Source organism: Camponotus floridanus, unplaced genomic scaffold (genome assembly GCF_003227725.1).
Source record: "Camponotus floridanus strain SB8 unplaced genomic scaffold, Cflo_v7.5 scaffold262, whole genome shotgun sequence".
NCBI lineage: Eukaryota > Metazoa > Arthropoda > Insecta > Hymenoptera > Formicidae > Camponotus > Camponotus floridanus.
Window position 1 is genome coordinate 94,895 of NW_020229395.1, and position 14,088 is coordinate 108,982.

At 30.1% G+C, this 14,088-nt stretch overlaps 3 protein-coding genes across 3 annotated transcripts; 2 read left to right on the top strand and 1 right to left on the bottom strand.

Annotated features, from left to right (window-relative positions):
* Positions 1-4,743: 4,743 nt before the first annotated feature.
* On the bottom strand, positions 4,744-9,622 carry LOC105256423 (protein singed wings 2). Its single transcript, XM_011266307.3, has 10 exons — positions 9,367-9,622; positions 8,113-8,280; positions 7,763-7,922; positions 7,317-7,473; positions 6,884-7,032; positions 6,580-6,765; positions 6,102-6,260; positions 5,743-5,853; positions 5,305-5,394; positions 4,744-5,191 (listed from the first exon to the last, which is right to left on the bottom strand). Exons 1-10 carry the CDS (start codon positions 9,387-9,389, stop codon positions 5,006-5,008), a joined length of 1,389 nt encoding a protein of 462 aa, XP_011264609.1. The 5' UTR covers positions 9,390-9,622; the 3' UTR covers positions 4,744-5,005.
* Positions 9,623-10,577: 955 nt separating this feature from the next.
* Positions 10,578-12,073, top strand: LOC105256424 (SUMO-conjugating enzyme UBC9-B). The gene is made up of 4 exons (XM_011266308.3): positions 10,578-10,913; positions 11,328-11,411; positions 11,479-11,741; positions 11,819-12,073. Exons 1-4 carry the CDS (start codon positions 10,848-10,850, stop codon positions 11,883-11,885), a joined length of 480 nt encoding a protein of 159 aa, XP_011264610.1. The 5' UTR covers positions 10,578-10,847; the 3' UTR covers positions 11,886-12,073.
* Positions 12,074-12,560: 487 nt separating this feature from the next.
* LOC105256425 (vitamin K epoxide reductase complex subunit 1) lies at positions 12,561-14,088 on the top strand. Its single transcript, XM_011266309.3, has 3 exons — positions 12,561-13,010; positions 13,652-13,749; positions 13,826-14,088. The coding sequence occupies exons 1-3, from the start codon at positions 12,829-12,831 to the stop codon at positions 14,041-14,043; spliced, it is 498 nt and encodes a 165-aa protein (XP_011264611.1). The 5' UTR covers positions 12,561-12,828; the 3' UTR covers positions 14,044-14,088.

The following is a 14,088-nucleotide window of genomic DNA, read 5'->3' on the forward strand; positions in this document are numbered from 1 at the left end:
GCTAAAAAAGTGGATGGTAAAGAGTTTTGAATCAAAGAGGCCTTGATTCAACGACGTTTCTAAGCAAGTATTACGCGTTACACGATGTATTGTAATCCCGTGTTTATAATTTTAATAAAATACCATCGCGTTAAAGAAATCCAGCAGAACAGTAGTCGGAAGTATGTTATTAATTCATCATTCGTTTTACTCTCTAAATCATTTTCTCGTAAAGAAAAAGTGCACGCTTTTACTCATGAAGAATCATCTGAAGAATTGTGATCCAATATGGGATTCAATGGGATTCAATGGAATTCTACATCAATCTGTACGATAAAGGATGACTGTAAAAGAACTATTGAGAAACCTGATAAAAGAGGAATCGTTAGAATTTGGAATTATTCAAATTAGATTTTTTTTATATTAATTCTCTGATTTTTTAAAATAATAATTAAACATTAACTAAATGCATTGCATATGATGAAGAAAAGATAGTTAATAGATTCATTACATATACAAAATAATTACAATAGTAAAGAATGAAAAGATATACAAAAAGAAAGAAACAAAACATATTTAGAATAATTTTAATTATTAAAAGTCCTTCGCTTTTTAAATATATTACGTACAGACAAATTTTTATATAATTTAGATAGACTTTTTACAAATATTCTGCCTCACAATTAAGTTACTTTATTCCTTGAAATCTTAATGTTATTTATAAAATCTTAATATTAATTTATTATTATTTATAAATATTAATTTAAATTTATAAATCCATATTATTCGTGCATCATAATGCGCATAGTATAATCTTTGTTCAATCTCTCGTAATACAAGTCCTTATAATGATTTTCGAATACATTATCATATGAGTGTATACTTTTCATACAAAGTCCATCACATTGAAAATAATTATTTACGATTTAAAAAAATTATGATTTGCAATATATTAATCTTTTTGAACATACTTTGAGAGAGAATCCTTCGAAAAATATAGAAGACAGTTATATATTTATGATATTTAGATAATGAAGATAGTTTTAAAATACAGAGAGTAACTTTTTATATAACAACATACAATAAATTAATCATATAAAATCATTGAATATGATCTTCACGATTACATTTCTCAAAATAAATGCTTTCTCTTTCTATTTTCTAACTAATTATATCAGCTTAATTTTTACTTATACGCTCTGATAAAATTCTATATCACAAAAAAGAAAGAGAAAGAGAGAGATCGCACGCGACATCAATATCGCGCTCTTACGTTGTTTGCCTCTTGACATTTTCCACCCGTCAATTTCCCATCCGTGAGAAATGTAAAACCGCGCGTTTGCGGCCTGACAGATTTATCGCGTCGATCTCGATGAAATATTCATCACGTCGTAAACAGGTCCGCGAAAAGAAGGAATCCTCGAATGTCCAACGGAAGCGCATCGTTCGCCGATACGGCGATACATGCCAAATTGGAACCGCCGAGATCGTTAGACGGTGTCGAAGATGCTGAGATCATTTGGGACACCATTACACGGCGATTTCCGCAGGCGGCACCGCTTCTCTGCGAAATGGAAACGGTAATTGAACGAGCCGAGGATCTGTTGCAGCAACTCAAGACACCCTCCTGCGCTCAAGGAAATGGTACAATTCCTTGTGCAATCGATCAAGAAGCTCTTCATGCATATATGATGTTCTTCTACAGCAATTTCTCTCAAACAACAGAATTTTTATAATTTAATTTTTTTATAATTTGCATATAAAATATGAATTTAGTACGTAATAATAAAATGGTTTGAATAATAAAATAATAGCTTGAAATTAATGATTACAGTAGCGTGATCTAATTATGCAGAGTCTGCATTTAGCCGTGCACTTGATTAACCTCATTATAATTATCACGCTATTAAATTAATGGTATGCATGATAGAATGAGAAATACAAATAATTTATTCACGAGGAAAATTTATCTTTCATAGAAATATGATGTAATATACATAGGTGACCTACATCCATCTGTCCGTTTCAATTATATTTGGAATTAATATATGAATTTACTGACAAATTGTCGCATCTATAAATTATATGCCGATTTTTTTCGAATTTTATAAAGTTAGCTCAATATTAATTACTAGATCCATTTATAATTATCAATATAACACAAAATTATTTATCAAATTATCGCGAATGAGAATTTTGTGTCTAATTTCAGTTTCTAAATATTTTAAAAATTCAACAATTTTTATAAATAATTTTTATAAATGAAATTTTTTAAATCTCTTTAATATTTAAACATGAATAATGTCTAACATAATCTATTATCTAATACTCATTTGATATTATAGACACGTCCAACTCGTTTCACACAGCTCTTTTCCCGGATTCTCAGGATTCTAACACGACGATAGTGTCTGATATAGAATTCGTTCTCGCTGAAGATGAAACGAATGTACGTAGATCGACATATTTTTCACTTATTGTTACATTGCTATTTTATTGATCGGAATTTTAAACGAAAACACTTTTTCCAAGATTTTGGAACACCCCGAAACCATCGAGAATATTGAAATGCAACTTGTAACGCACGATATTGACGAAAAGCAAATCGACTTATCTCAACATCATAGTGGCCAATCTATTCAGTGTGAAGAAAAATATCCCAATCAGAGATATTATTTGAATTCACCTTCAAGAGTCGATAAAGTCGTTCAACATTTCAAAACGAGTTCGATGAATAAATGTCAGAATTCCCAAGGGGAATCAGACACGAATATAATGGATAGCGGTGATAAAGAGATCAATGTTAGTTCTGAGGAAAGTGAGTGATATGACATTTGTAAAAAGTAAAACTCTATAAAAGTACTTATCAGCACACATCTGAAAATATCTATAATATTACGTAATTTAGAATTGGTGGAAACAATAGAAGAAAAAAATAGTTTGGAAGGGTGGACAAAAGTCGCTGATAATGCATTACAAGAATGGTACAACGATAATGGCACAGAAAATATCGATATCTATAGTATGTGTATATAAAATTAATATTTGTGTATTATTGTGTAATATTTGTTAATTTTTGCAATTAACAACACATATAACACAAGAAGTATACTTTTAGATATAAATTTGCTTTTAGATGATAATGATACAGAAACTCAGTCAAACATAAATATAGATAATTGTTTGCTTATGATCAATAAATGTGATGAAACTGATGCTTATAAACCCAACAGGACCGATGATGTAAAAATTATAAATAACACTTTGCAGGTATTAGATGCATTTTTATATTACATTTATATAACATGCTTAAATAAAAGTAAACAACACAAATCTTTTCAAAATCATGTTCAAATTTTTACAGATAAATATTTGTATTGCATTTTCTAATTTATGATTTTATTTCTTATGAAGATGCCTTTAACTTATTTTTAGTATTTTATTCCGATAAAAGCATTCACATATTATAGGATATCACTGCAAAATGTTCCGCAGTAATTGCAAATCCTCGTTCGCCATTGACTATTCTTGAGGAATATGCGAAGCGATGCAAAGTATCAATCAAATACGAATATAAACCGAAATCAAATCTATATGTGATAAATGGTGATCTGTGTGGATTTCGCGGTAGTACTTTATATTTTATAAATAGAATTATCATCATAGATGTTAGATACTATTCTTTCATTCGGTAACAGTGCAGATTACAATGCTTATTATTTCTTAATTATTAATTAACTTGTCCTTTATCTAACGTCCAAAAATTTTGCAAGTGCTTCTTTACACGTTGTTAAACATAGTTTGGATAATGTGCCAGCAATGTCTTGTTCCGCGACCAAGGATCTGGCTAAAAACGAATTGGCGGCAAAAATATTATGGATGGTAGCCGAGCGTCAGATGGATGGTTCGAAACTTTCGTCGTTCATCTGTGGATTATCTGATTTTTCGCGAGAAGAGTAAGTTCAATAATGTAATATAATAAATCAGAATATAAATTTTAGCAATATAAAGTTTGTCGGAATAAGAAAAAAATTCACTCATTTTAAATAATGGATCCATTTCATATAATATAAAAAATTGAGTAAGAGCATAGTGAAAATTAATTTATACATAATATATGCACATTCAAACGTGGTAAAAGTATTTAAAAAATCTAAAAAAATGTACACTTTTCTAATCCTATATATCTGATATCTAGAATGTTAGAAATAATAGCACTTCATCAAGGCGAATTAAAGAATGCGTCGCAGAAGCTCTATAAATTTTGCCTCGAGAAAGGTGAACCTACTCCCGAATACTCTATACGCAATTTAAGAACAACTCAAGGGTTCATGTATGCAGCTCAATGCATAGCTTTAGGCCGTATTGGAATTGGTACATATATGCTCTTTTAAAATATAAAATTCAATATATATATGCCAGTATACATTAAATCAATATTTCAATCAGTTTTTTTATTCTGTCACGTACAAGGCTGATTTAATATTATTTGACATTTTAATAGAAAAAAATTTGACATAAAAGAAGCGCAATAATTTATTATATGTTTCTTTTCTTGTCTAAATAATTATTGATAATTTAATATTAATATTTTTTTCTAATATTTTTAGGACAAGGCTCTAGAAAAGATAGTGCTAAGATTGCGGCTGCTGAAAATTTATATCAAAAATATATTCAAGAAATGGAACAACAAACAATGTAAGCTGATATCATTCAAGAGATCTATCAAATACTAAGATGATTTATTTCATATTTGTTTTTAATAATAAAATTTCAATATGTATATATATAATGCTCTTGAATTCTTCTATGCTTGATTTAAATCCATTTGATCTTCTTTATCATGTTGAAAAAAGATTGATCAAATTCAAACAACTTACACACAACTTTACAACACAAATATTAGAAAGAACCTGGTTAAGAAAATATTTTAATACAAAGATTTTATCATTATAGTCTCCATTAGTGGTTTAATAAAATTAAACACTTAATCCTTTTACAAAAAAATAAAAGGCTTATAGAATTATCATGGTATTTTGGCAACGATCCAAGGTAACTTTCCAGTTTTCTTGAAAGACCAATAATCGTACAAAAGCTTACCAAGCACAAGGAATATTAATGATGCTAATACAATGTTTAAAATATCGAGGGGATGAAGCCAAGAGTCTTCATCCGGTGAAATGCAAATCTCTGTCCTCGTAAGATCGCGAATCTACAAACCAATTTTATTACATTAAAGCGCGATGTAATTGCAGTTCAATTTCATTATTTATACATCTATTTTTCAATAATACGTCTTGATAAGAAAAACATGCAAATAGTCACCTGTTTGTTCGAGTTATCGTTGTCGCTTGTGAGAGCGCATCTTATGTCATTGATATCTTTTACTAAGTTTGAATGCCTAATCAAAAGATCCTACAAAGGTATAAATAGCACTTTGTTAAATTAATAAAAATTATGAATTATGATACGTTTATCATCATTTTAAAAAAGCGCAAACATTATTGAATTCGTGAATATTAGATATTAAAAATTAAAAATTAGATTTATTATTGCATAATTCTTTTTCATCTCTTCCTATCTTTATTTAACTTTTATTCATAATTATTTTGTAATTCTTTTAAAATTTTAGATAAAAAATATGCTGACTTCAATTAAATGAAAAGAATAATTAATTGCCAATAAAATTGTTTTTTGTCAATTTTAAATACGTTTAAATATATAGTAGAGTATATACAAACTGTATTGTCAATTTAATCATACCTGAAAACTCGGTGTAAAATGACAGTCACATGTCCACGAATTATTACCGAGATATAGGTCAGCTACATTGCTGTTGTGCAACAATGCGTTTTCCAGAGCGTAAGTAGGCAACTGAAAGAGGCAGAACAAAGAATCATAAACTATATCTATAGGCTCATTAAACAGTAACGAGTTTTGTTGATATAAAACAGTGCGCATAATTTCTAATCTTCTTAAATCGCGTTTAATTTTGATTTTCTTAATCATCGACTGCATGGAATTAGTTCAATCAATTTTTCCTTTACTTTAACATGTCTATCGCGCAAAATAAATTCAAGTCTTCACAAGTAATTCGATTCACTTCGATACAATGAACTAACATCGATGAGTTTATTCCCTCGGAGATTAAGGAGCCGAAAATGGTCTAGCCAATCTGATCCTTCTAGCCGAACGATAGATTCGACTAGATTATCGTCCATGTAAAGATCCCGAACCGACTTGTAGGAGGGATTTGTCGTGAGTGGAGTTAGGTCCGTAATCTGCATGGTAAACAAGAAATTAAAAGTATGTCTGCCACATACATATTTTATCTACCTAATAACTTATATAAACACGAATCTATATCTGTGATATATATATATATATATATATATATATATATATATATGTATGTATATCCATTATACAAGAATAGTAAAAGAAAGAATAAAATATTTTATATTAAATTAGATTCATATATTAATATTTATTGTTTAAAATATATTCGCAAAAATGCATAGATATAATGTAAATTTTGTCTATAATTCTTTTTCATTTTTATTCATATTTCATGTGAAAATAACAAGAATCAGATAGAACCTTATTTCCAGTTAGGCGAAGAGTCGTCGTATTTGCGGGTAAAAAATTGGGCATTTCAGTTAGATTGCGATGGCTACAATTGACTGAAGCAAAAGCTATAAGCTGTTTCTGTGTAAACATGCCCGCACCAATCACATAAATCAATTCACAATCACAAATTGTTTGCTTGCATTCCTCTTTTAATGTCTAAAAATTATATTGATGTAGTTAATATGAGAAATTTAATATACAAAATATGTAATGTATATATTATATATTCTACTCAGCTCTTCAGTTACAAGAGAGGAGTGTATTTTCTCGTTACCGCGATTATCTCGACGATCGGGAGAAGCGGTCTTCCATCATACGGCGTAGCGCAAAGTAATTTGTCTTTGTCGACGACTTTACTCGCGGCTGATCCTTCGTTGGGGTCCAAAATCCATGCTGTATCCTCCGTACATCTCAATGGATTACCTTCGTCAGTATATCTTCATTAATTATCCATGACGCGCACATTAATCGAATGTGATTCCTTGATTAAACAATTCGTTGCTAATAAACTATCTCCGTATACAAGAAAAAATATCATGACATTTTAAATACAAGTAGATTAATATATTTTAATTTGTCAGATTTCTTAATTATTATTTTTCATTTATAAATTTTACTTTTGAAAGAAATCACATTTTGAGGACGATCTAGATGTATATGACTTTTCTAGATGTATGTAACTAAAAACTTTATAAAATTATCCTTACCAGTCAGAAGAATATGCTTTAATGCAGGCATATTAAAAGCCGTTACGTTGATGTCTTCGAGAGCATTGTTTCTTAAATCAAGACATCTCAAGGAGCGCAGATTAGAAAACGCATCTTTTGGAAATGTATGTAGCTTGGTGCCGGTTATATTGATTTTCTATTAATATAAACACCTCCCCACCAAGTTCTCATAAATATTCTCAAGATAAAATCTATACGTAAGATATATTTTGCGCACACACATACACATAAAAATGAATTTTCATGATCAATATCTTCCTATACAGATTACTAATTTCTATTTTAATCTCTTAATAAACGAAATAACGTTACAATTTATAATTATTATTATTCTATTGTTCATGAAAATTCAAAGAAGCAACCTTAGTAAATTCTAAATATAATGCTCTCAATTGCTTTCCGAGCATTTGATAAGCATTCTCTACCTCAAGAAATTGTGCCTCGATCGGAAATGCAGTTGACAATTGAGTTAAATTACTATTTGCGATCATTAATTTTCGCAAAGACGTGAATCCTCGTAGAACATTTGGATCAAACGTTGCTTTTGGCCACTCGCAAAGAATAAGAATCTGCACATTTTCAGCCCTAAAAATCCAATAAGAATGTCATCCATAAAGAAATCATAGAGATGTTATCAGACAATTTACAGTCATAAATTTCAAACAATTTAATTTCGTGTCAAAGAATGAGTGGTTTTCTAGCTCGAATTTTAAAAAAATGTCCGACAATGTAGAATTTATATTTTAAATTTATTTTCCAACATCACTTTACTTACTTTGCTTTCCATTCATCTTTAAGACCGTTAAAACAGACAAGACGTTGCCGACTTTTCACAAAATCACATTCGGGATGGTCATTGGCATGTGGATGATGCCAATAACAAATATCATCGTCTTGCGTAAAACCATGCGAAAAATGTGCATATATATAGAAAAATGCGATTCTGTAATTGAAAGGATTTTATTTGTATAACCGTGCAAAAATTTTGAGAAATTAAATTGCTAAGAAATAATCGCAATGGCATGTTCTTTAATGGAATTTCGATTAACTTTGCTCATCATTATATTTAAACATACATATCTGCATAGGATTACGCGAAAATTTATACTTTATTTAATCATATAACAAAATCTTGCACTTTATTTAAACGTTACATAATTCATGGATTCTCGTAAAAATATGTGACGGAAGAATATGTGAGAGATTTATAATCTTTATTACTTGGCAGTTTTTCATTGTTTGTACAAGACGCGATAACGAGACCAAGGTATCATTATTTTGTGTGTTTTCCTTATTATATATTAATTTATATATATAATTTAATACCTCGCATTTAATATCTCCCTCGTCTATCAACTTTTTTAATCATATCGCAGGTGTCTTAACTTATCAATACTTTTTCACGATTAATTAAACTTAACCTTTTAAATAATTCTGTTTCATGCTTAAGCATGCCTAATGAGTGCGAACAAATCACGCGACACAAATATCTTCGCGCTTACCTTTGATTGTCAACGCGAAATTTGCGCGCTGATACTAAATATCGTGCAAATATTGTTACAGTTATTTCTGCTAATGATGGCCCAGCCTTCGCGCAAAGAATTTCATCACAAATTTTAGCAATAATATGATTTATTACTAATTAAGTACGACTTTTTTACTTACGCAATATATAAATGCATAAGTAATATCTAATTAATAATTATTCATAGATTTAAATTAAATAAAGTTTATTGTTTCAAATAATTTAAAAACTGTATTATTATATTAACATCATTCTTTGATAGATAATTCATCAATAAATCTATCTAGCAATATAATGATTAAATATTCTTAATCAAAGTTTATAAACATGCCTTCTAATGGTTTCTAAACACGAGTTTTTTCAGTTTACAATTAATGTATTTCAAAGGATTTCATACTTTAAAGAAACTATGTACAATCTTTTACAAGCTATAAACAACAACAAATTTATTAATTTGTACAAAATATTAAATCGAGAAAAATAGAATAAAATTTAAATACTCACAAAAAAGTTCGTTGCGCTGACATTTTCGTCGCTTAAAATATTTTAAGATGCTATAAATAAAAATAAATGTTGACGAAACAAATTTGCAAATAAATATGTGTTTGTCTATCATAAACAAAGTTTTGTATCACTCGGCACTCTTTTAACGCGATATCGATCTAGCAACGGATTCGCATTACATGTACGATCACAACGGGTGTTGTCTGAAGAATGGCAGTGATGCTAATGAGAAAATAGAAGCCGTATATTCGGCATGTCAGGTGGATAACTAAAACGATAGCTTAATATGTAGTGAACATATTGCGCGATAACAAGCGCAGCATGCAAAGATGCAATCTGCCTTGTGCAGTGATGCAGATTATGATAATGCATTTTTCAAGCAGTGCAACTTGAAACGTCAAAGTGAATGACGCAAGCATTGTTATGAATTTTTGAAAAAATTTTAAAATGTAAAAATATGTCATTCTCGTTTATAACGTACGAAATATATTATACTGTCGCAGAAAAAGAAACTGATTCGAATAAATATTAGTAAATCTATTTAATAAGAAAATTGTATGCGTTGTTAGCGCATATAAGTTATAAAGTCAAAGATATAGTCATTCAAAGATATTTTAAAATAAATGCAAAATTAGCAGAGATTTAAAAAAATAAAAAAAGTCAAGTTTAATCAGATTTAATCTATTAATATAGATACCTATTATGATGACTAAAAAACGTTTATCTGTCAAATTTGTCAAATCAGGAAATACATTTGCATACATTTGTATAAGATTAAGAAGTTTCGAGAATATAAAATATATATAGACATGACATGATATGTATTCACAAAAACAAGAATTATTCAATAATTTTATCGAAAAATGTATAACAATATTAATTACCTAAATAGAAATTATTCGACAAGTAACAGAAGCAAATTAATTAAAGTTATTTATCTAAATCAATAATAACAATTTTTCTTCCTGTTCTTCCTGTTCTAAAATTTATCTCTCTTGATAAAATTATCTCTCTTGATAGCTTGGATCTATCATTCTCAGCGTTGAAGTGACAGGAACGTGCGAGCGATAAATTTTAAATCGCGAGCCATATACAATTAATTTCTGGACCTGTCAATCAATGACTTGGACAAATTTTTAGCCATTCCTGTTGGCGCGCAAATGTATTCCACGAAGACCGGCCTTCTTTATCGACCGAGCTTCGAATGATCCGTTTTATCTGTGAAATCCTCTCCGCGGTCCTAACCGTGCAAGCGCAAACGAATCCTTAGCGCTTTTACGGACGCGATCAGCGTGCAACCCTCCGGCTGGCCATCGGCTGCGTCCTCGTGCATTTCATCAAAGCAGCATCCGGCAAAACATTCCAATTCGGTGGACTATCACGCATTTATATCAGGTGGGCGTCGAGAGAACGTGGACTCCTCTTTTGCATCGTCCGACCGTGAGAGCGTATCCTGTCATCCGGAGATCGTCGCAGACCTAATGTCAGGCATAGCGATCGCCAGGCTCGCCGAGGAGCGAAAAGCATGGAGGAAGGATCACCCCTTCGTGAGTTTCCGGCAGACCACGTCCCTGAGACAACCGGCATCATCCCGTTTTTCGCGCGCGCGAAATGCGTCGATCACGATTCCGCGACTGTAAACAATGGCTCGTATCCTGCTCCGAATAAGAGAAATGGCTCGAAAAATATTTCATTTAATTGATAATTCTGTTGAAGTGACTGGTTTGCCTAGAAGAAGGATTAGGTTAATCTGTAATTAATATATTGCGAGTTATAACATTTGCGTGCAAAGTGGAATTTTAAGTTCTCGAGAATATCATAATTGTAGCTTGAAATCTGTAATGTAAAGATTCCTCGAAATTTTCAAAAATTCTCATAAAAATATCAATTCCAGCATTTTTTATAGAAATATCTGAATTTTTATTAGCAGAGAATGATACAAAAATAATCATTGATTGTAGGGTTTTGTGGCTAGACCAACCAAAAACCCGGATGGTTCTCTCAACTTAATGAGTTGGGAATGTGCAATACCGGGAAAAAAATCTGTGAGTAAACTTCTTTCAGATGAATTACAGAATTATGTACATTGGTATTGAACACATAGTTTTGCAGACTCCTTGGGAAGGTGGATTGTATAAGCTACGTATGATTTTCAAAGACGATTATCCATCGAGTCCACCAAAATGTAAATTTGAACCTCCGCTGTTCCATCCAAATGTTTATCCATCTGGTACAGTTTGCTTGTCGCTTTTGGATGAGGAGAAAGATTGGCGACCAGCTATCACGATCAAACAGATCCTTCTTGGTATCCAGGATTTACTAAATGAACCAAACGTCAAAGATCCAGCTCAAGCAGAAGCATACACAATATATTGGTATTGTTTACGAGACTTATTACAAGATATAAAAATATCAATATTTAAAAATTATCATTGTCTATTTTTTTGTACAGCCAAAATCGTCTGGAATATGAGAAGCGTGTTAAAGCTCAAGCCAGAGCAATGGCTCCACAAGAATAAGCACAAAAATATCAAACCGAGATACTTGAAATCTGGGAAAAATATATTGTATGTGTGTGGACAAAACCTAAAGCTAGTCCATTACTCTTACAATTAACTTTTTTTTACAAATAAAATTAACATATATTATAACTAGTTAACTAGCTTATATTTTTAAAATTTATTTACCGCATATTATTTTCATTCATTATAAAAATTTCTTAAAATTCAAAGTAGAACATATTATTTTTAGTAAATTGAATACAAATTTTTTTCACACACATATAGATACTCTCTTAATATTAAGAATTATGTTGTGAAATATGTATTTTAAGACAGAATTATTTTTTGAAACCTGAACTTTGATTTGTAAGTCTTATAAGTAATCACTGATATTATTTTTAAAGCGAAGATTTGAGAGATATAAATAATGGCAACTATATATAAATAAATGTCTTGCTCTTTCTGAATTCTATTCTATCTTTGAATATAACACAGAGACTATCTCTTCTCTTGTAGATAAACTTATTTAAGCATCTACTAAGTAATGTACAAATTAAAAAAAATAAAGATTTTGATTGATCGAAATGTGTGGCAAAATTTAATTTCCACAATGTTTATCTTTGATGTTTTGGCAAATTTTATGCAAATGTGTTTGTTGAAAGAAAATAGGTTTCTATATCAATGCATTTCAAACATAAATCGATGTGACAGTGAGTTAAATTCAACATGCCGTTGTCTTAATACTCTATTATCGATCGTGTTATCAGCATAATTATTCAAACGCGAATGCGTCGAACCGAGAAGCATCATCTCAGGATCATTTATAGTACACGTGTACGATTACATCGTTGATGAACCTCAGAGTACAAACATACAGCGTGTATATATGTGATATACACAGTGACATAGAGATAATTTTATATTCCAGTAAGTGTCTAGTGATATTCAATTCTTCAACAGGATGTCAGCTGGAAACTGCGCATTGCGAAAAAACAACACCGGAATTTTATTCGCGTGCATTGTTGGTTTGGCATTATCGTATTATGCATACGTCGTGGAAACTAAAAAGGAACAGGATGATTCATACAAAGCCATGTGTGACATTTCGGAGCATATCAGCTGTACTAAAGTGTTTATGACCGAGTAAGTGAACGTAAGATATATTGCTGCGTCAGCATATTAATCGCATATCGATTGATAATAATGTTTCTCACCATATGTTTCACTAAATGTGATATTAATTATCATCTATTATATCATCTGTTTTATACATTATTCTATTTTATTTACAATTTTTATTCTATATATTTAATTACCATTTCATGAGATTTTATTTTATTTTTCATTTAGCGAATAATTTTTCATGTTTTATTTAAATAAAGTTCTGATTTAATCGCGTCGAATAATCAAAGCAGCAGGACATATCAATATTTAATGATTTATCAGACTGAAAGTTGTACATACAAATCGCGTTATACTACTCTACTCGTTGCTCCGCACCATCGCGATCGACGAGACACCACATGATCTGCCATGATTATTGCCTTTAAGCGCGAATTTTTAAAAACAATATATATTGATATTTATGATGATATAAAGAATAAAATATTGTTCTTTTCAACGCGATTTAAAATCAACAATATAAAGAGAGTAGTATAAATATTAAATAAAATAAAAATTGTATGATGCATGACATGATTTTAAATTGGAGTATATGTATGTGTGTGATCATGAAATTATTTAAGATACATATAACAATAATCAATTAATATATTGTATTTCAGATATGGCAAAGGATTTAGACTAATGCCAAAAAATTCCATATTTAACATCCCGAATCCTATATATGGTTTAATATTTTATACTCAGATTGCAGTTTTAAGTACGTATTTGATTATTAATGAACAATCTGTATCCATATTCTTTCACATATTAATGATAAAACATTTTTTTCATAGGTACAATTAATAACTATTCCTGTTCTGCTGCTGTTGTCGCTTTTGGAATACTTTCTAATATTTTATCTATATACTTGGCATATATATTATATGTACTTAACACTATTTGTGTAGTATGTATTTGCACATACATCGTAAACGCAACGATTACATTTTTTGCTATTAAAGAATTTCGAAAATTATCTACTGGTGTCGCCCACAAAAAGAAGATGAAATAAGTTTAGAAAATTTATATAAATTTAAATGCAACTTTTTATAATTGA